At 43.3% G+C, this 25,458-nt stretch overlaps 2 protein-coding genes across 8 annotated transcripts in view; one reads left to right on the top strand and one right to left on the bottom strand.

Moving 5' to 3' along the window:
* The window catches only part of LOC138288373 (zinc finger protein 12-like), a 44,852-nt gene that overhangs the window by 12,565 nt on the left and 6,829 nt on the right, over positions 1-25,458 (top strand). The window contains exons 3-6 of the mRNA XM_069229944.1: positions 1,170-1,283; positions 10,841-10,951; positions 11,952-12,041; positions 13,805-13,915. Coding sequence (XP_069086045.1) covers positions 1,170-1,283; positions 10,841-10,951; positions 11,952-12,041; positions 13,805-13,915 — 426 coding nt within the window. The remainder of the gene's footprint in view (positions 1-1,169; positions 1,284-10,840; positions 10,952-11,951; positions 12,042-13,804; positions 13,916-25,458) is intronic.
* The window catches only part of LOC138288372 (uncharacterized), a 137,475-nt gene continuing 126,318 nt past the window's right edge, over positions 14,302-25,458 (bottom strand). For 5 of the 7 annotated variants that reach the window (XM_069229936.1, XM_069229940.1, XM_069229937.1 and 2 more), the window contains 2 exons: positions 16,540-16,645; positions 14,302-16,320 (listed from right to left, as the gene is read on the bottom strand). In XM_069229936.1, coding sequence (XP_069086037.1) covers positions 14,523-16,320; positions 16,540-16,645 — 1,904 coding nt within the window. In that variant the 3' untranslated portion in view covers positions 14,302-14,522. Of the gene's footprint in view, positions 16,646-24,051; positions 24,190-25,458 lie in introns of those variants that run through there. The other 2 variants (XM_069229939.1, XM_069229942.1) reach the window with 2 other exon arrangements.

The following is a 25,458-nucleotide window of genomic DNA, read 5'->3' as shown; positions in this document are numbered from 1 at the left end:
AGACCATCTGCGGTGTACCCCAAGGATCTTCCCTCAGCCCCACCCTCTTAAATGTCTACATGGCACAGCTCGCCAACATCGTCCGATCTCACAACCTCAACATCGTCTCATACGCCAACAATACCCAGCTGATCCTCTCTCTCACCAAGGACCCTGCCACAGTCAAAACCAACCTCCACGAAGGAATGAAGGATGTCGCCAACTGGATGGAGAACAGTCGCCTGAAACTTAGCTCCGCCTGGGATGACTCCTGGTGGCCGGCCACAACGGGAGCCGCACCGAAGCCCACCAACCACGCACGCAACCTGGGGTTCATCCTGGACTCATCGCTCTCTATGACCCAACAAGTCAACGCCATCTCATCCACCTGCTTCAACACCCTCCGCAAGATCTACAGGTGGATCCCCACTGAAACCAGAAGGACGGTCACCCAGGCCCTCGTCAGCAGCAGACTGGACTACGGCAACGCTCTCTAAGCAGGAACCACGGCCAATCTCCAGAAAAGACTGCAACACATACAGAACGCTTCCGCACGCCTCATCCTCGACATCCCCCGCCGCAGCCACATCGCAGCCCACCTGAGAGACCTGCACTGGCTCCAGTCAACAAGAGGATCACCTTCAAGCTCCTCACCCACGCTCACAAAGCACTCCACAACGCCGGACCAGCATACCTCAACGAACGACTCACCTTCTACACCCCAAACTGACCGCTCCGCCAATCTCGCCCTCGCCACTGTTCCACGCATCCACAGGTCAACAGCCGGCAGCAGATCTTCCTCCCACCTCACCGCCAAGACCTGGAACACCCTCCCCATCTACCTGCGGCAGACCAAGGACCTGCTAACCTTCAGGAGACACCTCAAGACCTGGCTGTTCGAGCAGTAGCAGTCCCCCCCACCCTCACCCCCCCACTAACCCTCTTAGCACCTTAAGACCCCCACGGGTGAGTAGCGTGCTCTACAAATGTATTGATTGATTGACTGCCATTACCTCGTCACGTTTTTCAACATATCCACCCTCACCTGACCGCACCTCATTTAGTCAGGATGAGTTGGACAACATTCAGGAATCCTTGTCATTTTCACCATAGTAAAATTTGTGGCGCTTCCTATAGTTTTATGATAGCCTATATATACATTATAAATTTCAGTTTCCTTTTCTCAACAGGCCCGCTGATTGCCACCTCAGTCTTTTCATTGAGACCAAAAGAAAAGAACGAGCTGCGCTCTGCGCTCCTTCCAGACTTACAGACCGAAGTCGGCAGCGTGAGCCCTCCTTCAAGTGAGTATTTGACGCAAAAGTGCACCATTAAGTAGTGAAAAAACCGAATATTATATTGTCTTTCATTAGTGTTTTAAATTTGTACAAGCGGCACTTGACAGTTTAGCATGGGCAGCATCTTTGAAGAGATTGGGATTTACATAATTTTGGCATCTGTTGACACCGATCATTTGGGATCTCCCTTCTTTGCTCAAATTTGAGTAGTTTTTATTCTCATTTTGGCTAACATCTGAGGCCCACTTCCCTCTGTGCAGAGAACTTCTGCTCGCCCTTCTTTCTTTACCGCTCTCATACACATCAGGTGCAGCTCAGTCTCCCTCCTTGTGGCCTCCATTCAGCTTGTACCGGTAGTGTCAGGTCTTGTGCCTTTAATATCCAGTCTTGCCCCAGGCGTCCACAGTGTATGGCTCCTCTGCGTCCATAGGACTGGTCGGACTGAGAAGTGTAACATCTTAACAGCTGGGTGACAAAAATGAAAGCTTCTTGTACTTTCACCTTTTTAATCTATTTATTTACTTATCTATTATTTGCTCTCGCCATATACGTTGATATGATTTAACTATCTGTATATTTATTATTATTTTCAAGGGTGACACTCCTGTGACAAATCGGCTTTGCACCTTTGCCCTGGCCCAAATAGGCCCCAATGACTTGCGACTTAGACTAGTCTCTTAACTGATTTAGAGTTTGGGATACTACGTCACAAACGAAACAGATGTCCCGCCTGCCCGTATTACAAGTACACTGTATCCTATGGTACTTGTAATACAGCGGATGGGATATGAGAGACATTTGTGGAAGAGTATACCATCCACCAAACTCTAAATCAGGCCCTTAGTGATAAGAAGGAAAAATAGCCACGGACCATGGAAATAAGTAGCACCCTTTTTGATTAAACAACTCAACCAGTCTTCCTACTTTCTAAATATCTAAACATGATCATTAGCACTCATCCACAGGTACACAAATGCAGAGACACACAGACAGAAGCACTGGCAATAAAGCACCCACATACACAAGATACATTTGAGCAATATCTGAGATAGGGTTGAGATTATGTCTGCCCCAGAATAATATCACGATATCAGACAGTCAGATTTTCTCCAATTCAGATCAAGCCAGGGACTTTGTTGGTCAGTTTGGCGATCCAGTGAAAATAGTAATAAGTTATATTGATCACCCCATGATATCAATAATGAGTATGCACATATCAACTAGGCAATTCCTAGTGGACCCAAGGGGTCCTGTGAAAAATTACTCCCTCAGGTAATTCAGATGTGCATTAATTCCTGTAGGGTTAGAAACTCCGTTTTAGCAGAGGTGTTTTCACATAAAAGTTGATCTTTAAATGTTATCCTGCTTGCCTATGGTATATTGAATTTCACCCCATATGGTCAATATACTACCTGTGTTTGGTGACCCCTGCATGGACTACTGTAAACTTGAAATAGCCAAAAGAATCCCAACATTTGTAGCCAGAAGTGGCGATTTGCACAATATCTAAAACATCACTTCTAGCTGTGGTGACGCACGGAAGTACTCTGTTGCTCCAACTGGCTGATGAGCTTCTTTTTCCTTTCAATCTACCTGAACTTGTGAGTGTGGATTTTTTGTCAGAGACCAAGCTCTCTATCATACTCCAAAAGACTATCTGTAGGGTGTTAAGAAAAAATGTGTAAAACAGTAATATTCCACATTCCACCTCACCTAAATATTGACTACCATTTTTCTATCATGAGAGTTTTTTACTTCTAATATGTAAAGCATAGATACATTTTGACTTCCAAAAATGTATTCAATTCCAGTTTTTATTCACGCTGTCCTAAAACGTCAATGGAAGCACTGGGTGTACTTTTTTCCACTCATTTTCTTGCATGAGTTCTTTATTCAGTGTTTTGTTAGACACACAGCTACACTCGTCAGTCTTTTGGTGGCTGACCAGATTATTTGTGCTGAACAGGTGTCCTGACCGCTGAGCCTAATGTGTTATTCTTGGAAACCAAAGTGGGAAACCAACATCAAGACCCTTGCAGCACAAAAAGAGAAGATGTTAACAAACTCAGATCAGGTAACGAACGACTGATGGGAAATGAGCGAATGAATGAATATCATCTGCGCATCATGCTCATACGTGAAACAGAGGGTTAAGCACCCTAGGACGGATTTACTAAGTTTTTGCTGTTTACATCTTTATCAGTTTGGTGCCAGAAGAATCCTAGGTCAGCACGAAATACAGAGTGCTTTTGACACTAAAGCGTAATAAGATTGTGTGGCAAAAAACCTCGCTTACTGATAAGATAAATGGTTGGACCTCCACAGACAGCAAGCACACACAAATAACGCTGCAAAAAAACATGCACATTGACTGAGAAACTAATATGAATAGTGCTGAAACAGTCTTACATGAAGGAGCCAAGACCATCACGTCAAGCAACGAAAAACAGGATGCCTACACCAGATTTTAAGAAGGTATAGCTGCATAGAGAGAGATGAGAAGAAGTGCTAAACAGAATACAAGGTGAAACATCTGGGAGGCTTACATGGCCAGTAAGTTCAGAAGAGAGCATTGTGCAATCCTGCTCCGTATACATACAGGCAAGGCATGTGAACAGAAGTTGAAGTGGAAGGAACATGTAGTAATGACTAATCAGAAGAAGAGAAACTGATAAATTAAGCTCCCATCTATTTACACAAAGTAGGAATCGTCCAGGAATTGATGTGATCACTGAAGTGGAAGACTTAGAGCAAGCTCCAGTTGAGCTCAGAAAGTAAAATAAAATGAGACGCAAGTCGGTTCAGTCTTGGAAGACCACAGATAGAACCCATCAGGGTTCCTGGGATTGAGAAGTGAGTCAGAAAAAAGCAAAACTTAAGTTAAGGACCAAATTCCAAGAGAGATTAAGAAACTAAAAAAAATCTGTGTCCCATGACTCCCACTCAACTGAGCTGCCAAGTCAGAAGAACTTGGAGAAAAATTCACAAGGGAAAGTTAAAACCCCAACGGCAAAACCTTGAGTAAACTTATCCAGCAGCTTCCAGAAAGATATGTGCACTGTTGGAAGAAGGAAAGCTAAACCTGTTATCTCTAAAGTATAGAACCAGCAAACACCTTGAAAGAATTTGGGGGTCACCTGTGATCCCAAAGACTCAAGATTAGCTTTCATGCTGAATGAAGATACCCTGGATTGTGAGATTCAAGACCAGGTGCAACTGTGACCAAGGAAACTAATAGATAGAGGGAAACTGACTTTTGACGTAGGTATATGTGAACTAATAAACTTCAAAAGGAGGATGACCAGAGACCTAGAAGCCCCCAAACCATTTAGACCACTGGAAAATAAGAAAGTGACACATTGCCCTAGAAGCACACATATTGGAAACTCGTTAACCATAAAATACTGATCTGTGAACCAGAGATTTCAAACCAAGTCACTTGCCCATCCCCACAACATAATAGCTGACCTGCATCTTGGACTATCAGGACCGATAAGAGTCCCTGAGAAAAGGGAGGTCCACACTGTAACAAGAAAAGCATAAGACCGGAAAGAAGATTTGTTTGAAAGGAAATCATCACATGGACGGACCGCGAGTCATGCAGATGGAAGAGTCCAGCGAGGAGTCAGATTACTTCCAAAAGAAAGATGCTCCGGACCGGGAATGCAGGCCAGTTCTAATCAGCTGCCCAGGGTTATGAGAAGAAAGAATTAGCAAGAAAAGATGGTGATTTCCATTGGCAAGAGAAACCTGAGATTACACTCTGTACATGATTATAATTCTCTCACATACTGGCAACTTAGATCCGAAACATTCAGACGTTTTCAATAGTCATATTAAACACAGCACCAGTAGTAAACTGAAGTCTAAGTATCAGTCTTAGGAAATGTTCAAACTTTGTAAGAAGGACTCGAAGATGAATGCCCACGTTCGATGTGTTCTGTGATTTCACTTTGCAGCCTGCTCTAACCAATCGATTTTGCTCAGTGTCAGCCCATCACATCTTTCAGGAAGTTCTTGAACATGGCCTCAGAAGCCAGTGTCCCCCTTCTGTTACAACATGATTGGGCCATCCTGGGGTTGTACTATGTCCGTAGACAAATGCGGCGACGATACCAAAATCTCAAACAAACCACCATGAAACATAAACGTGTTCTTCCTGAGTATTTCCCCGATTGTTTTCCTGTACGGCAAGGGTCCAACAATTCAAGTAAGGCTTTTTTAAACCGCCGACTTTGTGCCAAATTTCCCATGGCTGTGAAAACGAGGCACTCAGGGTAAGGTGTGAGGATTTGGGCAGGCTAAAAAAATAATATATTTTGCATTCTGTACCAAGAAAGTATTCCAGAACATGCTATCCCCATCTCGGGCAAACCACGTCTCTGCCCAGCCTCGCTTTACAGTTGCCTAACTCTGCATCTTGCGTCGTCACACTTTATCACGAGCACAAGAGAATGTTTCCTTACCACCCCCTCTCCCCTTCCTAACTGCTGCACGTTCCAAGAATCGGCCAATTTTGGTTCTGTTTAATAAATCTAGCTTTGTCTACGGTTACCACAGCATACCGTACAGTACTATAAACTGTTCATAGAACTCACCGACCCAACAGCCTGCCTGGTTAAGGGAGAGACGTTCCTTCGAGTAACTTTGGAAACCTATTATCAAACAGCTGGTGAATCCATCCCAGTCAGAAGCTGTTTTCTTAAATGTTTCCAGTCCAGGCTCAAGTGAGTATTCAGAGACCACATTATACATCGTAAAGCATGCAGAAAAACACTTCTGTGCAATCTGTCCGTCTGCTATAGTCCTTAGTTGTGCGCAGGTCATACAGGCAAAAGTGTAGTCGTTGCTGCTCCTCTTGGCTGCATGGGATGGGTGTCAGATCATGCAATCTAACATCTGTTAGTACCAATAAGAGTCAAGCTGTCACCTTATCACAGGAGGACAAACACAGACGGTACACTCATGCTACAGTCATGCATGGAAGTCACGAGGAATCTATGACAAAGATTCTGGAAGCGCTGCTCACGGAGTGAGTGGAGACAGGAGTGCAGGTGGGCGCGGCATGCTTGACCCATTCAAGGTGGTGTTTCCCCAGCACGTAGACACAGTGGTTTTGCAGTCTCTTAGGGAAAACAAGAAGAAGCACTGTCACAGTACGTGCCTCGCAACGCCTGTTCCTTATTCCTTCCCGCCCTTCACTATTTTTGTTTTCCCTTTTTCCCCAGTAGTTTTTCCCCGTCCATTCCCGGCTTACCACAACTTCTGCAAGCGGTGTCCTTCCGTGCCCTACTCAAATCAAATCGAATTAGCTTTATTCAACTTTTCTTTAAATCATAAAAGCACACATATAAGACAATAAAATGTTTTAAAAGAAAACAACATGTCTCATACAGCCAAAGTATAAACTCTACATCTCAGTCATTATTAAAATGTATCGACTTCCTATGTCTAAAAATGGCCCATAAAAATTTAGACATGATATTACAGATATATATGGTTGGCGTAGACTGTAAAAACACATAAGCAGGCCGACATTGCACCAAGTCCATAGATCTCAATAATGGCAACAAAAATGTATTTCTTGGCAAGTTATACAGTGTACAGAATAAAACAGTATGAAAAGTACTTTGCTCACTAACCTTGTCGCACGGGCGTTTTGCTATAGGCCTTGACCAATCATTTGTGGTTGGAAAGCTCACCAAATGCTGAAAGAAGTCTAGCCTAAGCTTGGTTAAACCAAATCTATGCTGCTCATTGCTCACCTCCTTTAGATATAGCTGCGTGCTGAATGAGGTTCGGATCAACTGATTTTTAACAACACTTGGCTTAAGCAGTTCAGCAGATAGGCTTAGTTCTTCTAAGTGTGACAAACACTTTTTTCAGGGTTTTTCTTGTAACAGCTCGTAGAATTTCTGGTTTATAATAATATCGATGCCCCAGATCACTCATAATTTTTTTTACATATCTTAACCATTGTACTCTTCCTGCATGGGAGGACCTAAGACAGTTCCCTATAATCTCTTGGTTCAACTTGGAGTACTCTGAAGTCCATATCTTGTGCCATAGTAGGATCGGTTGTATTTTAACTAGGTTTGAAATTAGCGGGACCCCTAATTCGGAATGACATACCTGTGATGGACTACTCTGTGGGAGCCAAAGAAGATACTTCAAGAAGGCATAGGGACTCATGGTTTACGTGCCCCCATAGCCCTGCCCCATACAGGGCCATTGACATACATTTGGCCTTGTATACTGTTAGTATCTCCCTATGGAGTTGCTTTCCAACCTTGCAGGAAAACTTGCGCAGGGCAGTAACAGTTATCTGAAAGTGTAGCCCTCTAGTTCTAGTTGTCATCCGCCATGTCCCTTTTGAATCGAACATGATCCCCATGTAGGAGAAGGATGTAATCAATTCTAGTGTCTTATCATGAGGCTGGGTGTTTTCGGTATCACTTTCCCACACCTCATGGCAAATGTCTTACTTTTATTAACTAATAAGCCCAGTTCCTCCATATAGGACACAAAGCGCGTTAGTAACTGCTGCAGTGCGAGGGGACTTTGTGCCATAAGAACAGCGTTGTCAGCATACAGTAGGGCAGGAATGGGCCTGGACCCTATTTGGGGCAGGTTGTTACAATCAGCAGATAGTACATTACCCAGACTATTAATGTATAAGGAGAAAAGGAAGGGTGCCAGAACGCAACCCCGCCTTACTCCCCTCTCTATGCTAAATGGTTGAGTATATTCGTCCATTCAACCATGTCTCATTCTAGCCCTTCACTCAAAATATGTTTGCATGAGAAATTGTACAATGGATGGATCCAACCCCATGTTCCGCTTAATATTCCAAAGTTTACTATGGATTACGTAATCAAATGCAGTAGTTAAATCAACAAAGGCCAAGTATAGTCTCCCTTGTTTGACAGTGCAATATTTCTCTATCAACATGCTTAAGTTCAGGCTTTGCTCCACAGTCCCTACTCCCTCCCGGAACCCATACTGTAAGTCTGATAGCACACTTTTCTCCTGGGTCTATTCTTACAATCTGTTCAAGATAACACAACCTGCCACTTTCAGCATCAAAACTAGGAGAGAGATAGGACGGTAACAGATAGGGCTATGTCTGTCTCCCTTTTTAAAAATTGGCACAATAATTGATTCCCTCCAAGACCTCAATAGGCCAACTTGACAACATGCATTCAGGACTTGAGTAAGCAGTGCCCCCGAGAGAGTCGTGCTGTCTTTAAACAGATCAACAGGGACGAAATCTGGACCCAGCGCCTTGCCGTCTTTACTTGCGTTTAAGGCAGTAATGATTGCGTCCAGGGTAAATGCAAGCTTGATTGGGAAGTTAGCGGGGGGAAAGAAAATTGCGGCCAGGTGTTTCATCTTCTGTCCTGCTTAACCTATCAGTTGGATTAGAATAAATGGTTGAAAAGTGGGCGATCCAGTCTCCCTCGCTAATGGCCATTTCAAGGCGTGGTCCGGTGTCTGACTGGAGATAGGGCAAATTAATTACCTGCCAGAAAGCTGCAGGATCCTTACTATTGCTAGCTTCTTGCAGTTTGCCCCACAATTCCTTTGTCATTACTGATTTCCTCTGCATTAAAACATACTTATAGTTTTTCCTGGCAGCCCTGACTTCAATTATGCAGCATAGACTTGTCTGTAGGGCTAGTTTCAGCAGGCTATGGGCCTTGGTACAAGATTCATCAGACCATCCCATCATCCTGTTATTGCCACGGCCCCTTCCTGTAATCACCAGTCCCTCCTTAATGTTCCCAGCAATCTTGAAAACTCTCAATGATATCCTCAAGATTAGTACCCCAGTCTAAACAATTTGCAAAAGCCTGTATACATCCACAGATCATCCTTTTTTGGAACTTTTGGGGATCAATCTTTGACCAACGCGAGGTATACCCATTAAGCCTATTAATGTCGATGTCACCCACCGTGCAATATTTGGGAAGTGGTGCTTGAGGTAAGGAATCCCTTGATGCCACATCTAAATCTATACTCAGTGGGTAGTGGTCACTGCATGCAATTTTATGGGTGATAAAGTTTCAAACCCCTGCGGCGTGTCTGTTTGTGATCAGTATGTATTCTATCACGGAGTTTTTTCCTTGACCACTGAATGTGGTTGCAAATGAGATCAGTGGGCAGCAGATCCCATTGCAGGATGCAAGGTTAGTACTAAATATAATCTCATTCAATTGGTCCCCAATGATGTAGTGTGAGTGCCCAGCATTCCCCCTGTCACTTAGACCACAGATCTTCTCTCAACCCCTAGTACATACTTCACTACTGAAGTCCCCTCCCCCATCCCCACATACCAAATCCTTGTATTTCCTATTCTTAAGAGCTTCGACATCCCTTTTTAATAAGGTCAAGGCTATTTTCACCTCAGCTTTCGGAATGTTATGTTAAAAGTTGATTAATGCCAGCACGCATGTGGCTGAGATTTCAACAACCACAATCTGATGGTAGGGTTGCAGTACCAGCTTAGTTATTCTAGACTGCCCATGTTTTTTTAACACAGACTACAGTAGCGCTATTAACAAAGTTACACCAGTCTGCTGTTACCACTTTAGACAGTAGGCCTGCCACGTTCCATAACGCTAGCCTTATCTTCCCCTTAAGAACAGTATTTTCAGAATCGGCCAGTTGGTCCTGAGTGAGTCGGTGGAGTCTGTCCAAAGGGAGGGGGGGGGGTTTAAGAGTAAAGAAACACCTAAACCCAGCATAGTTATATCGTTTGGGTGGAGTGGTAGGTCAGCAGGGGTTTCAGGTGGCACTCCGAGTCAGTCATTTTCATTTAAGACGGAGAAGTTGGCTGCTGGATAGTTGGTAAACCTGTCCCCATGACATGGGGCAAGCCTGGGATACTTAAACTGAATATGGGAGTACCCTGGGGCACTTGTTCTTGCATCTAGGGCCACAAGATTATCAACCAAGCTCCTGTCTCTGTCCGCTCGATCGTATCATAGCATGTGTCTGGGTCTGGCCTTTTGACTGCATCGATTTATGTCCTCGCGCATTATGGAATAACAGCCCCTCACATGGCGGATCAATGCCCTACTCATTATTTCAGGGGCGTTATTTAGTGCTACAAATTAACCAGGTGTTAGGCTGGTAGTGTAGCTCAGTCCTACATGGTTTAGTAGCTCCAGCCTTCATTGCCACACCAGGTGAATGAAATCTCTAAACAGAAAGAGGTTCACAATAGAATGACATTTTATACCTCCTTTTACATGTTTGGTGTATTGTGACTCCTTTCTGTGAAAGGGCTTTCCATAAAAAAAAAGTAGGACTGTGATATGTAATGCCTTTGGAAGTGTTATCTGAAAATTACTAACATTGCATTTTTTTCTTCTGCAGCTCTAATATTTTCATGCACATACTTTAAAAGAGGTTATGTCAACGGGCCGTGTATTATGCATAACAGACCCAAGATATGTTTGATTTTCCACGAAAATAAGAGGTCTTGTTTGTACAACAATAAAATAGCCAAATGTTTCTGCTAAGCAGGCCTCTAATATTACTTTTGATTTTTAATAAAGGACACGACGATGCAACTCCTGTTGTTCCATTAATTGTCAAAGAGGAAGGAGATACATATTCGATAGAACACTACGACCATGAGAGAAGAGAAATTACTGCTGATGATACACGTGAGTAAATGGTTCTTATCGCAATAGCACTACAGAAAATCACTGGCCAATATACAACCTAAAGGCATGTCTAGGAGCAGGTGTGGCAATGCAGTACAACACCTCTAGTCTAAGATGCCCTGTTATTGTTCACGACAGCTCTTGGTCTAAAGCAATTGCCACAACTTGCAACCGCTTAAAAATATGTTAATGCAGCATACTAAGCAAATCTATCTTGCTTCTTTATGTTTAAAAAAAAAAAAAAAAAGTAGCAGTTCACATGAATCCTTGCAACCGACACTAGGTGGCTCATAATATAAATCTGAGCAAAACAGGTCTCCTTTACTTGTATGTAAAGACATACTCGCTCACCCAGAGGAAAACATCTTATTTCCAATTTTATATCAGAATAACAAGATAAAGTTGGGTTACATCAGTTCCTTATGGCAATGCAAAAAATTACTGGAAGTGTACAGTTTGCTTCCGAAGCAAACCTGGAGGCCTGAGAAATGCTGCCCTCCCCAGCTGGGCCTTGGCCTGCCTTAGGATACTGTGTATGTCTTGTGTGATAGATAGTGCACTAACTCGCATATTGCTAGTGTTGGCCTACCGTTTTGCATGTTAGTCTTTACTGTAAATGGTATTGTATTTATGTTAGAGTCTTTATGAGGGGACCAGTAGAGTTTTTGTTATAAGCACTATTGATGGGTTCCTTACATATTGGAAAAAATCACTGTGATTTTTCATTATTCTGGATTCTTTGGTAACCCAACTTTGGCAGTACTGTGACCCCACATTCTCCATTTTTTACCACTAAGAGATGACCTGCAGTTTACAACTGATGTATACAGTTGCACTACGTAACATTGTCACAGTATTTTGTCACTAGTGTCCTGGCCCACGATTGAGAAACTCTGCTCCATCTGTCTGCACACTGTTCCTACAGGACAGACCTCACTTGAGGGTGAAGAACTAAAATAAAATACCACTTGAATTAAAGTTGTTTTATCTTGTTCATTAGAATTTCCAATCTGCAATATTGATCAAGAAGAGTGTCTGGCAGAATATCACAACAAGGAAAGAGAAGAAAGCAGCACCTGCCCGAACACAGGCAAGTTGTGAACACAAGTGGGGGAGTGAGAGGATTTCTATTTATAGGACTGTTGTATCCTCTACCTATCTAGACTTTGAACGTATGAAAAATGCAGCTCTCCTAAATATCAAACTATTGGTGTCATCATGTCTTGTCTCCTCTCTTTGGATGGTAAACCCTAACCCTCCTCAGCTGGCATGATTCATCATTTATCCTGACGAGTGCCGGATTAAAATCCTGCCTTTACAAGTGCGGGCCTGCATTAAATTTGCCAAGTAAGCACCGCTTAGTCAAAAACTGCGAGTAAGATTGACTTAGGAACAGCAATAGTCACAAGGTTGCTGTGTGAGGTGGACTAAATCCCCTTATAACCTTATTATATGAACAGAAACATCAACAATGGACGTGCAGGTCCTGAGCTTGGCTCTCTTGGTTTATTATTTTGTGATAGGTTGACCACAGTGATGAAGAGTATATTCGGGTGAACGTGTACACTATTTTAGTCCAGCCTATAAGGCTTTGTGATGAATTAAACACTTGATTGAACATTCAACCCTATCTTCACATTGACACCCACAATTGAAAGACTAGCAGAGAAGCAGCACCTTTGGATTCTTCCCAGTGCTGGACTGGAAAGCCAGTTACAAACCGTGCCTCACTAGTTGGTGGAGGGTTCATTGTCCAGAGAGACGAGTCATGACATCGTAATGCCATTAATGGTTCGGTATTTAACAGGAAAGTTGTACTTTTTGTAGGTTAAGTTATAAACGTTCCAAAGTTTTAAAAGGCCTCAAAGGAATGTACAAATGTAAGTGCAGTGTTAATAGTTTATAACTGGACGAGTTCCAAAATCAAACACGTTTTTAATGCTACTGACCTGTTGCCTTGATGTCATGAAACACAGTGGCTCACCTGACGCACAGCCCAGGTTCTTATGTGGGTTACAGGGCGTTATAACACTTGTGATGACATGCTGTGAGTTTGAAATCTCATGTTTTATTTCTTCTCTACTCATCAATAGTAGCTACAAAATTAGCATTCTCATCCACAGCACAATGTGCTGTTTTATCCGAGGTGGGCCAGTGTCGGTCACTCACCCTCCTCTTCTAACCATGCCTTATACTGCTGAATTAACCGTTTTATGATCAACCAGACTTATGGCTGAGTAGCTTGCAAGCATGGTGCCCATCTTGGTTTTTCAGTTTGTCTGCTTTAGCCATAGTTCTTTTACATTGCTCTGTCTCAATGTGCATGGTTTATAAAACATTGAATATTTCCAAAACACGCCAGCTTAGGAAATGTAGCAGTGCAAGCCTACCTTCTCAAAGTTTATTCATGCAATTGTAACTAACATCATGTGTTTTGAGTATCAATGCTTGTATGAAACTGGGGCTGTAGTTTGTTTCTTCCCCAGAGTTTTGACCTCTGCATTCTTTAGAGGAGCCATCTTTGTGAGCACTCGCAATTCATTTGTATCCCCTTAGCCATCAACACAGACTCGTGACAAGAACATGTTTTTGACCAGGAATAGTTCATTATATTCTACTAGTGCTACCTTCTAACTTAGCTGTCAGAAACCACTGCCAGCAAGCAAAGTATATCTTAGTAAAGTATACACAGAAACTTCTATGGAACAGTTCTTGGAAGGAAGCCTAAAACATTCTTCAAGCTGTGAAGAGGAGTAAACATCATAGTTGTACCTTTCCTTACTCAGCACTACAGGGTGGCTCCTTTACCTTGATAAAGGTTTGCTTATAATGTGTTATTCATTTTAAAAACAGGGCCCGAAGAATCCATTCCAGCAACATCAGTTGGTATCAATGAAGAGGGACAGACATATTCCTTTAGCATTCAGGGCTACAGGAAACAACAAAGCATCAACAATTCTCCAAGTGAGTACACCAAGTAGCACTGTTGAAAAATCACACTGTGCAAATATCAGAGTGAGACATTCCTGAATAGATTTCTGATAAGGCAGTCAGTACAGATCTATAGTATTGAATATCCTTCTGTTTGTGGTCAATGTAGGCGTTTAATGGTACATTAATATCGGGAGATTAATTTGGAGTGGCTTAATGGCGACAGACTGAGAAGAAAAAGTAGATTTGAAGTACTTCATTTTTCTCTATTTTCTCCTTTATAACACGGTTTCCAGGGGTAATTTGATGTGAATTATGGTATTGTTTTTCCAGTGTATTTCAGACTTCTAAAAATTAGTAGTTATCACTGTTGAGATTGTTTGTGCCATTACAAATTCACACACATACTATTTTCCGATGCTTAGATAGAATCTTGCTTTTATTACTGAGCATGTATAACATGCATATTCTGCACCAACATCGTATGATAAAAACTGTGTGTATGACATTGAAATAGTAAAGGATTAAGTGTGTAAATATTACACTACAAGCATCTTCAGTAGAAATACAATAATTTACAGGCATTTACATTCATGTGGCTCTTCACAAGATTGTCTCACTACTGTGATAGTACACATTTTTACACATCAAACTTATTGTAATAAAGCATACAATACTTCTTCAGCAAGTCTTTAATCATCCCTGCTTGCTCCTTCCTTTGCACGAGATTCTGCATCTGTGAAAATGTCCTTTCAACATTGGTACTTGAGACGGGCAGTGCCAAAACAGCCAAGGCACAATTTGCTAACTCAGGCCACTGCTGTAACTTTCCTTGCCAATACTGGTGTGCGATAAGATTGGAATTCTCAGGTACAGGCTCTGCAACATACGAGTTGAACTGTGTGGATATCGCTTCTGTGTCACTGAAACGGTGAAAAATAAATCTGTACTTTTCAAAGTCTGGAGAAAATTCTCCTTTACGAAAGGGATCTAGAACTTGCACAGAGTACCACAAAGATGCATCATTTAGCCCTCGAGACAAGGTTGCTGATGGGAGATTTCTATGCATCACTGCAAGCCATTTCTCGTGCATTGTTAAATAAAATGTCCGGAACTCCTTTTCAACAGCTCTCCGCTTTTCAAGGGGCAAACATTCTAGCAAGGCACATGTTGCAGGGCCAAAGTCATTGAAGGCTTCCCCCAGTTTACTCTCAAGCAGAATTTTCACATCTGCAGCGATTATCCTGTACACCTGGGAGACCAAGGTGTTTTCACACTCTAGCTTTTTCGTAATGTCCACAAGAGCAGCTGTGTTCTCCTTCAGAAATGTAAGAATGCAGTAGACCGTACTTTTTTTCAGCTCGCTATCAATATGTGATCTAATATCCTCACATTTCTTACCTGTAGCACGATAACGGAGTATAAATTCTGTGAACGGTCGCCACATCGATAGTATGGCGCTCACTGCATCTAGCACAGAAAACCACCAGCTAGAGCACACATCTGGAATCATTCGGTCTTTCATACCATACACAGCACAAAACAAGAAGTATTTGTGTTTTAGCTCACGTGCATCTCTAAACACTGCACCACAACAAACTACAAAGTCCACAGTGTTCCTCATCAACTCTGATGACTTTAGAGCTGATTCTAACATACCATCTAGCATGCGGCAAGGGTCTCGTACAAGGAAGGGTTTAAACTCGGGCATACCCTTTGATAGATCATCACACACTGCTTTCATATAAGCAGGAGAATCAATGAGAATAAGTACAATGTCACTCAAATTCTTGTTGAACCTGCAAAGTACTTTCTGGAGCAACACCCCAATTAAAACTGCATTGCAGTTTTCTGCTATATCTACATCAGCCATAAGAGTGCGGCGGACCCATCCATTTTTTGAATCACAAAATGTGAACAGCACTGCCATTGCGGGGTCTCCATGCATCTCCAAAGATTCATCAATGGTAACAGAAATTTTTACATCGCCATGGAGTAGCTCTGAAATGTGTTTCACATCTGTGAGAAACAGCTCAGGTAGGTACTTTTCATGCATTTCGGTTGACGTTGGCATTGTCGTGCCCATTGGTGCACATCTGCGGAAAAGGTTCCCAATGGGACCATCAATTTGGTGTAAACTGGTTCCAGATTTCACTAAGGCACGGGCAAATTCATGCACCACATCCTTTTCTTCCTCACGTTTTCTTTTGAAGCTTGTTAATGTTTTTGTGAGGGACAACTGATGCAGGCTGTCACAATTAGGTTGCTTTTTAAATAGTAAATGGGTCTTGGAAGCAAGATGTTCAGCAGTTAGGTTTGCTGTTTTGCCAGCTGATATTGGAACGGTTTCTTTGCAAAACTTGCAAATTAGCATCTTTTGTCCAGCCACCTCTTCCACTGAGAAATCTTGGTTTTCCTGCATATAATCTTCTGCTGGGCTATACAGAAAAAACACACACACATACTTAGAAACCGGCTTTAACTTTTTCATATTCCTCTGTCCATGCCGCTCCCTAACCCACTTTGTACGGCCCTCCATCACTGATACTCATGTAACTTGCACCCATACAGAAGAAAGGCTCATGCAAAACATAAAAGCCATGGGTCAAAAAGAAAGATCAAAAGCTCAAGTTTAAAACTACAAACTAAACATTTACTTCAGAGGTATTCCTGTGTCACAATTTGGTCCTCTTTGACTTTTGCACCTGTAGTCAGCTGGCGGTCTTCCTTTCGCTCTCCCTGGCTCTGCTTGCACAGTCTTTGCTGAAGGGAGTAAGAAAAGAGAGTGTCATTTAGAACAGGTCATAGGCCTGGGTCATGTGAGACAATCAGCTTCAGATGAGGCATAGTTACCCCTGAACCATCTTAACTGTTCATTTCCACACACCACCAGACAGAAGAACACAGATGGATTGATTAACAAGCATTTATTTATATGTGAGGGTCTCTGTGTAAGCAGCTAATACATAGAAACCGTTCACAACTGAATTTTGCCCATTTTGCACTAAGAAAATACATTTTAACTTGTTAATTTTTTGAGGCTACTTACATACACCGTAGCCCAAACACCTGGGCCCTCATAGGAAGGTGGAAAGAGTAGGGCAAATTTTAATGTCCTCAATCTCTTGAGCAAGAAAGGGGATAAGGTAGAGTTGGAAACAGGAGAAAAACATATCACACCATTTCTATTTTCGTGTATTGTTTTATAGAGGGGAGCAGAGACTGTGTGCTAATAGCCCCACCTATAACTTGCTCTAATTCACAACTTCTGCCTTTAGTTAAAAGCACCCAGATTTCAGCTTTAGAGTTGACAAGTGTTACATATAAGGCCTCAAGGCCCGAGCTAGACTGGATGGAAAAGTGACTGGGAGCAGGGAGGGTCACACCCTGAAGGAGATGATATACAATAGCAGGAAAGTGACAGGTGCATGGGTGAGATGAGGGCGGTGAGCAAACTGCAGGATGAAAGGGAAATAAATACCTTGACATGAGGGAACTAAACTGGATAGCGAGCTGTGAAAAACATTAACCGGTTATTCATTTTTACCACTGCACATTGCTACCTCTAACATACTGTTCTGCTCGTCGTGTGAATGCGAAATTACCTACTGGCATAGAGGCATCCCAACAGCAAACTGATTGTTTTTTTCCCTCGACATCTCCTGTTAGGAAAGTAAAGTGGTGGCCAGTCTTATGTGTCTTATTCTCCTCGTTAATGGCAGTGAGGGTAAAACACCTGATTGGAGAAGACCTGGCATGAACCATGTTGTCACACGGCGCATGTCGGTTAGAATAGGAGCACCAGCTTCAGTTGGGTAACGTGGATAGGGCTTAAACTGAACTGAAAATGGTCTACATTAAATAGTTAAATAAACAGTACCCGGGAAAACTCTTTAAAGAGTTATTTTATGCAAGCTATTTATTTAACACAGTCTTTAAGTGACAACTTAAGTCACGATTACTCCACCGAGTGTCGTCAATTTAATTTTATATATGCAAGACTTGCTTAGTCCCTGCCAAGAAATTATTTGGAGACAGTGCTTCCAGCCTCCTACTGTTGTAGGTGACTGATAGTGTTTGTTGTAAGATTTCTACACTCTAGATGAGAGTGAGTATTCTTCAAACGTATTGTCCACATGAGTCCAATATACTTTTTTTATTTTAGACCATTTTGAAATACAAGATTAAGCTCCCTTGCAGACTTTGTTAGCATTAAGAGGTAAACAGGGTTGCAACCAGGTTGGCTCATGCCTTGCCACAGACTTTCAATATATATGTTAAACTTACGATCCAGTGGTGTATAACAAGATAAAGGCAAGATAGCAAGGGCACTGTGCTTACAGGTGATGTCTGCTAACTTCCGTTTAAACACAGTGGCAAGGGTAATGCTGCATTTTGCAGGGATTATTTTGAAACCGAATCATCCAGAACACCATAATTTGACCACTGCTGTGCTTGTGAGAATCTTGGCTCATGCTGTTTTGACAATATCTCCTGCAAAAGGGAATAATGTTGATTTAGATATGGAACTGTGGCGTAGCTTGGTGACACTTTTATAGAAGTGATCAGTTCTAAGATGGACTTTGTGGAGTCCATTCTTATAGCACTTTCCCCAAGAGACAAGGAACAATTAAGATCTTGTGACGGGCTGACGGAATACTATTCCAAATTCATTACGGATTTTGCTTTATTAATTTATCCAATGAGACAACTTCCTAAAAAGGTAGAAATATTTCTGTGGACAGAAGATTGTTCATGTGCCTTTAAGCCAAAAAACAAACAGCTAAGTAAAATGCCTACCTTGGCACTTTTCGATGTTTGTAAAATAATTGTTTTGACAACTGATACAAACTTGAATGAGTTAGGAGCAGTTTTGTCGCAAGTAGATAATGGTGAAGAAAAGGTTGTGGCATTTCTGTCAAGGACTCTAAAAATTTCAGAAATTCATTACTCTGTAATTGAGAGAGCGAGAGAGACAGCCAGAGAAAGAGAGACTCCTGCGTGCACATGGGTGGTGGTGGACATTTTAAACTTTATTTATGGGGTGTATCATTTATTGTGAGGTGTAATCGCAATCCCTTAGTTCAGTTGTTCTCTTGTAAAGAAAGTGAACATGGCACCCCCAGGATAAATAAATGGAATGGAGGTGAGTGAATTCGACTTTGAAGTAAAGTATGTTCAATGATCTAGAAACAAGATAGCAGGCGGTCTTTCTAGGTTACCGGTTATGGCAGCAATGTTGAAACAAGTGAAACGCTAAAGATATTGTGGGTCAGTCACAACGCATTGGAGAAGGAAGAACGAGAAATGGCAAAATTGTTTTATAGCAAGGTTAGAAAATATATGGTCTGAGGATGGCCTGATTTGAGAAGTCTTGATATAGATAAGAGATAGTTTGGAGCTGTCCAGCATCTGCTTCACAATGTTGAAAATAAATTATGCAGGAGCAATAAGAGAGTTCCGCCACAGGGTGTGAGAGGACACTTAGTACGTTTGGCACATGAACATCACTTAGGAAGGAATTTGAATAAGTCCAGGTTGAGGGAGCTATACTGGTGGCCAGGTATGGGCAAAATGGTGGAAGAGGTGGTTGGAGATTACTTTGTGTTCGCAAGCCGATAATGGGAAAATAGTTAGACAGGCTCTGCTGTCAACTGTATCAATTTCTAGTGGGCATTAGGAGAAGTTGGGGATGGATAATGTTGGATCATCCGGCTGTTGCAACCATCTGAAAAATATGTGGTAGTTTTGGTAGACTTACCATGAAATAGGTCTGTGCCAGATGCTTTAGCATTTTAACATCCAGGACAGTGATTAGAATTATTTTTTTAGAAAGGGATTTTCAAAAGAAGGGATCTCTAGATAAACTGATACCGACAATGACGTATAATTTATATCACAAGAAATGCAAGATTTTTTTAATGCCTTGGGTATTGTATATCAGCGCACAATACCTTACCACCCTCAAGGAAATGGCTCGGCTTAAGTGATAAATACGACGGTGAACGATTATGTACAAAGAGCATTGTAAAGTAAGATGTCTTAAGTAGATACACTTATGGAAATTCTGTGGGCTCGTAGAACCACACCCTATAGTGTAACTGGTATCTATCTCCCCATTTGAAAGTTTGACAGGAAGAACGCCCTTAACTAAAATATCTTCCATTTTGTCATCTTCTAATAAAAGTGGTTGTGCAACATACAATGTTTAAACATATATAGTTATACTGTACATTACCTTGGAGTTTAATGTATGTTGATTTCGTTTTAGGTAATTTCATTGGTTTTTATAGTTCACATAGGTTCATTTAGAATTGTGTTTCGTAATAAGGTGGGGGTATTATGATCTAGCTTGATCGGTGTGGTAGGTGTATGGCTTGTCCGAATTCCCTTTTAGTTTGAAATGTGATGGTGACAAAGCATGTGGTAACAATGCCTTGCAACCTGACCAGATGGGCCCGGTTTCTTTTTGGTGATGACATCCCTGTAACTGAAATAAGATTTTGAAACGTATAGCTGTTTCCTCTTTGTTTTAGACTTTACCCAATTCATCTTTCACAATGCAAGATGTATCCTTCATTTGGAAATGTGTAAAGCGCTTGTCAACCTTAAGCAACCAGAATCTGCTGTCTCTTACATTGCATGCCACGTTTTCTGAACTTCTGTGTTTTAGTTCCTGTTACCTCTCTCTCCATGAGTTCTTATTTCGTGCTACCATTTTTTCAATGTATCTGCTACCTTTTTTTTTTAGATGTACCCAATTTCCTGTTAAATATTTCCCTATGTATACAAGTTCCAGCTACCCTCTTTCCCAATGATTATAATGATCTGCTTTCCCTCTTTCCTATGAATCCAGTTTTCTGCTTTCTCTTTCCTGTTTTCTAACTTTCTGGTATCTCTCTGCATGTTTCCAATTTCCTACCATCCTTTTGCCCCTTGTAACCAATTGTCTACTGTATGCCTTTTAGTAGTTACTTCTTTTTGCCACCCTTGGTTGTTTTCACTTATAACTTAATTCTGAGCAAGATCAACTACTGTAGCTGCCTATTAGTGAACTCCCTCAATTCTTTTTCAGCGATTAAATCAGGTTATCTATTTTACCATGCTAGTTGTTTTCAGCGTCTCCAAGCATACGTCCAACATGCACACTTAACACTAAGCTGGCTTGATGTCCTTGAAACACTCAGCCCTCTACACATTTCTGATCTTGTGATTTAAGGTGATCCACAGCAAGACCCCAGAATCCCTATCAGAAATATTGTTCAGATGCACTCCCATCCATAGTCTGCCATTCCAATGCTGTTTGGTATTCCTAATCCGCCTTCTGACTCATTCAGATGCTGGTCCTTAAGTGTGCTAGGGCCCTTTAAATTTACCTCCCTCATGTCCACCATGTGAGCCACCATCTCTTGCCCTATTTAATATCTCAGCTTTGGAAGGCCTTCTCCCATTCCACACTCCTCTGTAGCGACCACCTCTTTTTGAATAGAGTTAATCCCTTCCTGAATTTAGGCTACCTTTGTTGCACACATGATGTTTGGTACTGACATCGATTCTAGCTACGTCTTTTAAATCTCACTAGAATAATAAAATAAGTTCCACTACTAGTTCCTCGCACCCTTGTATCAGTCAAATATGTGCATTTTATTTTGCCCTGTCAAATGCTCATGTATGACCTAGTTAGCGCTTTCTTCAGCCGTTGTATTTAATCCCCTCCAAACCAACAATGTTACTGTAACACTGGCACCCTATATACAAACGATTCAGTTAGTAAAGCTACCCAATCAAATAAACTTCAACAAAATTAAACTTAAAACTACCTTTTCTCACTTTAGCTCTGTCCTTAATTCACAAGGATTTTTCTGCGAGTAGTTCTTACTCCTGACCTGGTCAATCATGCCGAACTGTGCAGTACTGCTCTGGAGATGCGAGCATGTCCAGTATTCAAGCTGCCAGGCGTTTGCCACTGCTTAGGAGCATTACAAACATTTATAGAAATGATCAAAAGTGGGTCAGTAACAACAGACAACTGTGTTAATTTCCTGACATAATGATGCTATCAATGGCAGCCTTTTGCTGCTGAGCATACATTTGGTAATTATCAGTGGGCGGCAATTCTGACCTCCGGGCTCCACCTGTTGCTGCTGCTGCCTCTAGCGAGCTGAGAGCCTGCCATACTCTCAGTTCGAGGCCCACCTCCACCTGCAGGCTCTCGCACTGCTGCTGCCTCTGCGGCCCTAATCCCCCTCCCCCACAATCCCCCGCAAAGCACTTTTCCTGCCCTCCCACCTCCCAACTGCCCGCCTCTGCCTCCCTCCCCTTCTTAATGGCGAAAGTGCTGCTGGAATGCTAAAGGCAAGCCAGTCTGTGCCCGGACTGCACCCAGCGCCACGGACCCTGGTCCTCACTCCATCTGCCAGTTCGATGTCAACACTCTACACGCCCTCACTCCAGGAAGATCCTCAGCCTGCCACCTAGCCGACCCAAGGAGCACACATGGACCTTTTTCATGCCGTGCTTGCTCCAGCACCCTCCAAGGACCACCTCACAATCCCGTACCAAGCACGGACGACCACCTCAAGTTCATATTCCTCAACACACACTTCCTCGTCAAGCACACAGAAGACATCTAGGACCTCCTCGACACGACCGCCCTGGATGTGGCCTTCTTCACGGAGGCGTGGATCACCCCTACCTCGGCCCTGGACATCGCCGCGGCCATCGTGGACAACTACAAAATCATCCACAAGGACTGAGCCAACAGGCCTGGAGGAGGCATTGCCATAGTCTACAATAACACCCTCCACCTGACAACCACTGAGTCACAGTCTCAGCCAACCCATGAACACCTATACTTCAGACTCAGATCAACCCCAACTGCTCCCTCAGTGGCACACTCGTCTACAGGCAGCCCGGACCCTGACCCCTATTCTGCGAAGATATCACCAACCTCGTTGCCCTCCAAGCTCTCACCTCCTCCGACTACATCCTACTCGGCGACCTCAACTTCCACCTTGATATCCACGATGACCCCAACCCTACAAAACTCTTGGACAACCTCACATTACTCGGCCTCAAACAACTTGTCAAGTTCCCCACCCACAGAGCCGGACACATCCTCAACCCCGTCTTCTTAGCAGGGAACAACATCACCATTTCTCACACCTCCGAACACCAATTGGACCGACCACAAGTGCGTCTACTTTACCTTCACAAAGAACACTGCACGCCACTATGTCCCCTGCCCCCTCAGCAGATGCTGGGGCAAAGTTACAGAACCACAACTCACCAACGTTCTCAACCACTCTGACACAGTGGACGCTAATGAAGCCGCACGCAATCTACACCACTGGTTATCGGAATGCACCAACAAAGTAGCCCCCCTAAGGAAACCAGCAGGAAACTGACATAGCAAAATACCTAAATGGTTTACGGCAGACCTACAAGAATCCAAACGCTCCTGCAGATGACTGGAACAGAAATGGAGGAACAGCAAATAAACTGAAGCCAAAAAAGCTGCCATTCAGGAATGCCTTAGCACCAGTGCTCAAAACAGCAAAGAGCTCTTCGCCATTGTCAAAGAGTTCAGGAACCCCGGGACAGACACCTCATCCATCCCTGTCTCCCAAGACGTGTGCAACAACCTTACCACCTTTTTCCACCAAAAAATCCAGGACATTTACGAAGGCTTCAGGAACCAAAACCCGCCCGCACTGCCCAAAACCACCACCACGGACATAGCACCACACCAGATCCTGAACTCCTGGACCCCCATCACCAGAGAGGACATCCAAAGACTCATGAGCTCCATCCACTCAGGAGCACCCTCAGATCCAGATCTTCATCATATCTTCAATCTGGCCAGTGCCACCATAGCACCTCAGCTCTGCCAAACTATCAACTGATCCTTCGAGACCGCCACCTTCCCATGAGACTGGAAGCACGCTGAGATCAACCCGCTGCTCAAGAAACCCACGGCCGACCCAAGGGAGCTGTTACAGACCCATTCCTCTGCGCCCTTTCCCAGCCAAAGCAGCGGAAAAGGCTTTCAACCAGCAACTCACCGAATTCCTCGAGACACACCAAATCCTAGACCCATCCCAGTCTGGATTGAAAAGCAACCACAGCACCAAAGCAGCACTCCTAGCAGTCATCGACGACATACGCACCATACTAGACCACAGAGGAATGGCCGTACTCCTCCTCCTCGATCTCTCCGCTGCTTTTGAAACCGACTCCCACTCCACTCTCTGCACCAGACTACACGATGCCAGCATCCGAGATAAAGCACTGGATTGGATCAGGTCCTTCCTTACCGAAAGAAAACAGAGTGTCAGACTACCGCCGTTCACGTCAGAACCCAAAGACACATGCTGCGGACTGCCCCAAGGATCATCACTCAGTCCGATGCTTTTCAACATCTACATGGCCCCACTAGCCAAGCTCATCAAACAACATGGGCTAAACAGTCTCCTACGCCGATGATACCCAAATGATCCTCTCCCTGTCCAATGATCCTGCAAAGGCCAAGAGAAATTTCCACAATGGGATGAGAGCAATTGCCGCCTGGATGGAAGCCAGCTGCCTCAAACTCAACTCAGACAAGACGGAGATCCTTGAAATCGGCTCCACCCCATCCACCTGGAACAGCTCCTGGAGGGCCACCGCACTGGGAAACGCCACTGCTCCCACAGACCACGCACGCAATCTGGGCATCATCCTGGACTCCTCTCTATCCATGACCCGCCAGGTCAACACCGTCTCATCGTCATGCTTCCGCACCCTCTGACTCCTTCAAAAGATTTTCAAGTGGATCCCCTCCGACACGGGGAAGACAGTCACCCACACATTTGTCACTAGCAAACTGGACTACAGCAATGCACTCTATGCCGGCATCACCAAGAAACTACAATCAAGACTACAAAGAATCCAGAATGCAGTTGCCAGACTCATCCTGGACATCCCCAGACACAGCCACATCACCTCCCACCCCCAGAGACCTACACTGGCTCCCAGTCAACTAGCGCATCACATACAAACTCCTGATCCACACCTACAAAGCACTGCATAAAATAGGACCAGAATACCTCAACCACCTACTCACCTTCTACGGACCCAACAGACATCTCCGTTCTTCCCAGTTTGCACTTGCAGCCATTTCCAAGGTCTGGAAAAGCACAGCAGGAGGAAAATCCTACACCTACCTCGCATTCCAGACATGAAACACGATAACTCTCAAACCCAGGCAGACTGCATCACTGAAGCAGTTCAGGAAGGACCTCAAGACCTGGCTCTCCGATTGAGCAGCATGCCCACAAACAGCACCTTGAGACCCTATGGGTGATTAGCCGCGCTTTAGAATTCACTGATTGATTGATTGAGTGGGAACATTATTTTCAGTTATTATGGAATAGAACATCCAGACATCTTCAAAATGTAGTCAAAATAGCTCCTACTGTTGCCATTTCCAACGATTTCGCTGCATGGTCCACTTTGAATCCTTGTGTACAACTTAAATCTAAAGTTCCAAAAGTGAAACATATGACTTATGGAGAAGAGCTTAGAGGACTGCCCTT

This window comes from Pleurodeles waltl, chromosome 4_1 (genome assembly GCF_031143425.1).
Source record: "Pleurodeles waltl isolate 20211129_DDA chromosome 4_1, aPleWal1.hap1.20221129, whole genome shotgun sequence".
Lineage (NCBI taxonomy): Eukaryota > Metazoa > Chordata > Amphibia > Caudata > Salamandridae > Pleurodeles > Pleurodeles waltl.
Note: the sequence above shows the minus strand (reverse complement) of the source record. Positions and strands in the feature narration are given on the sequence as shown.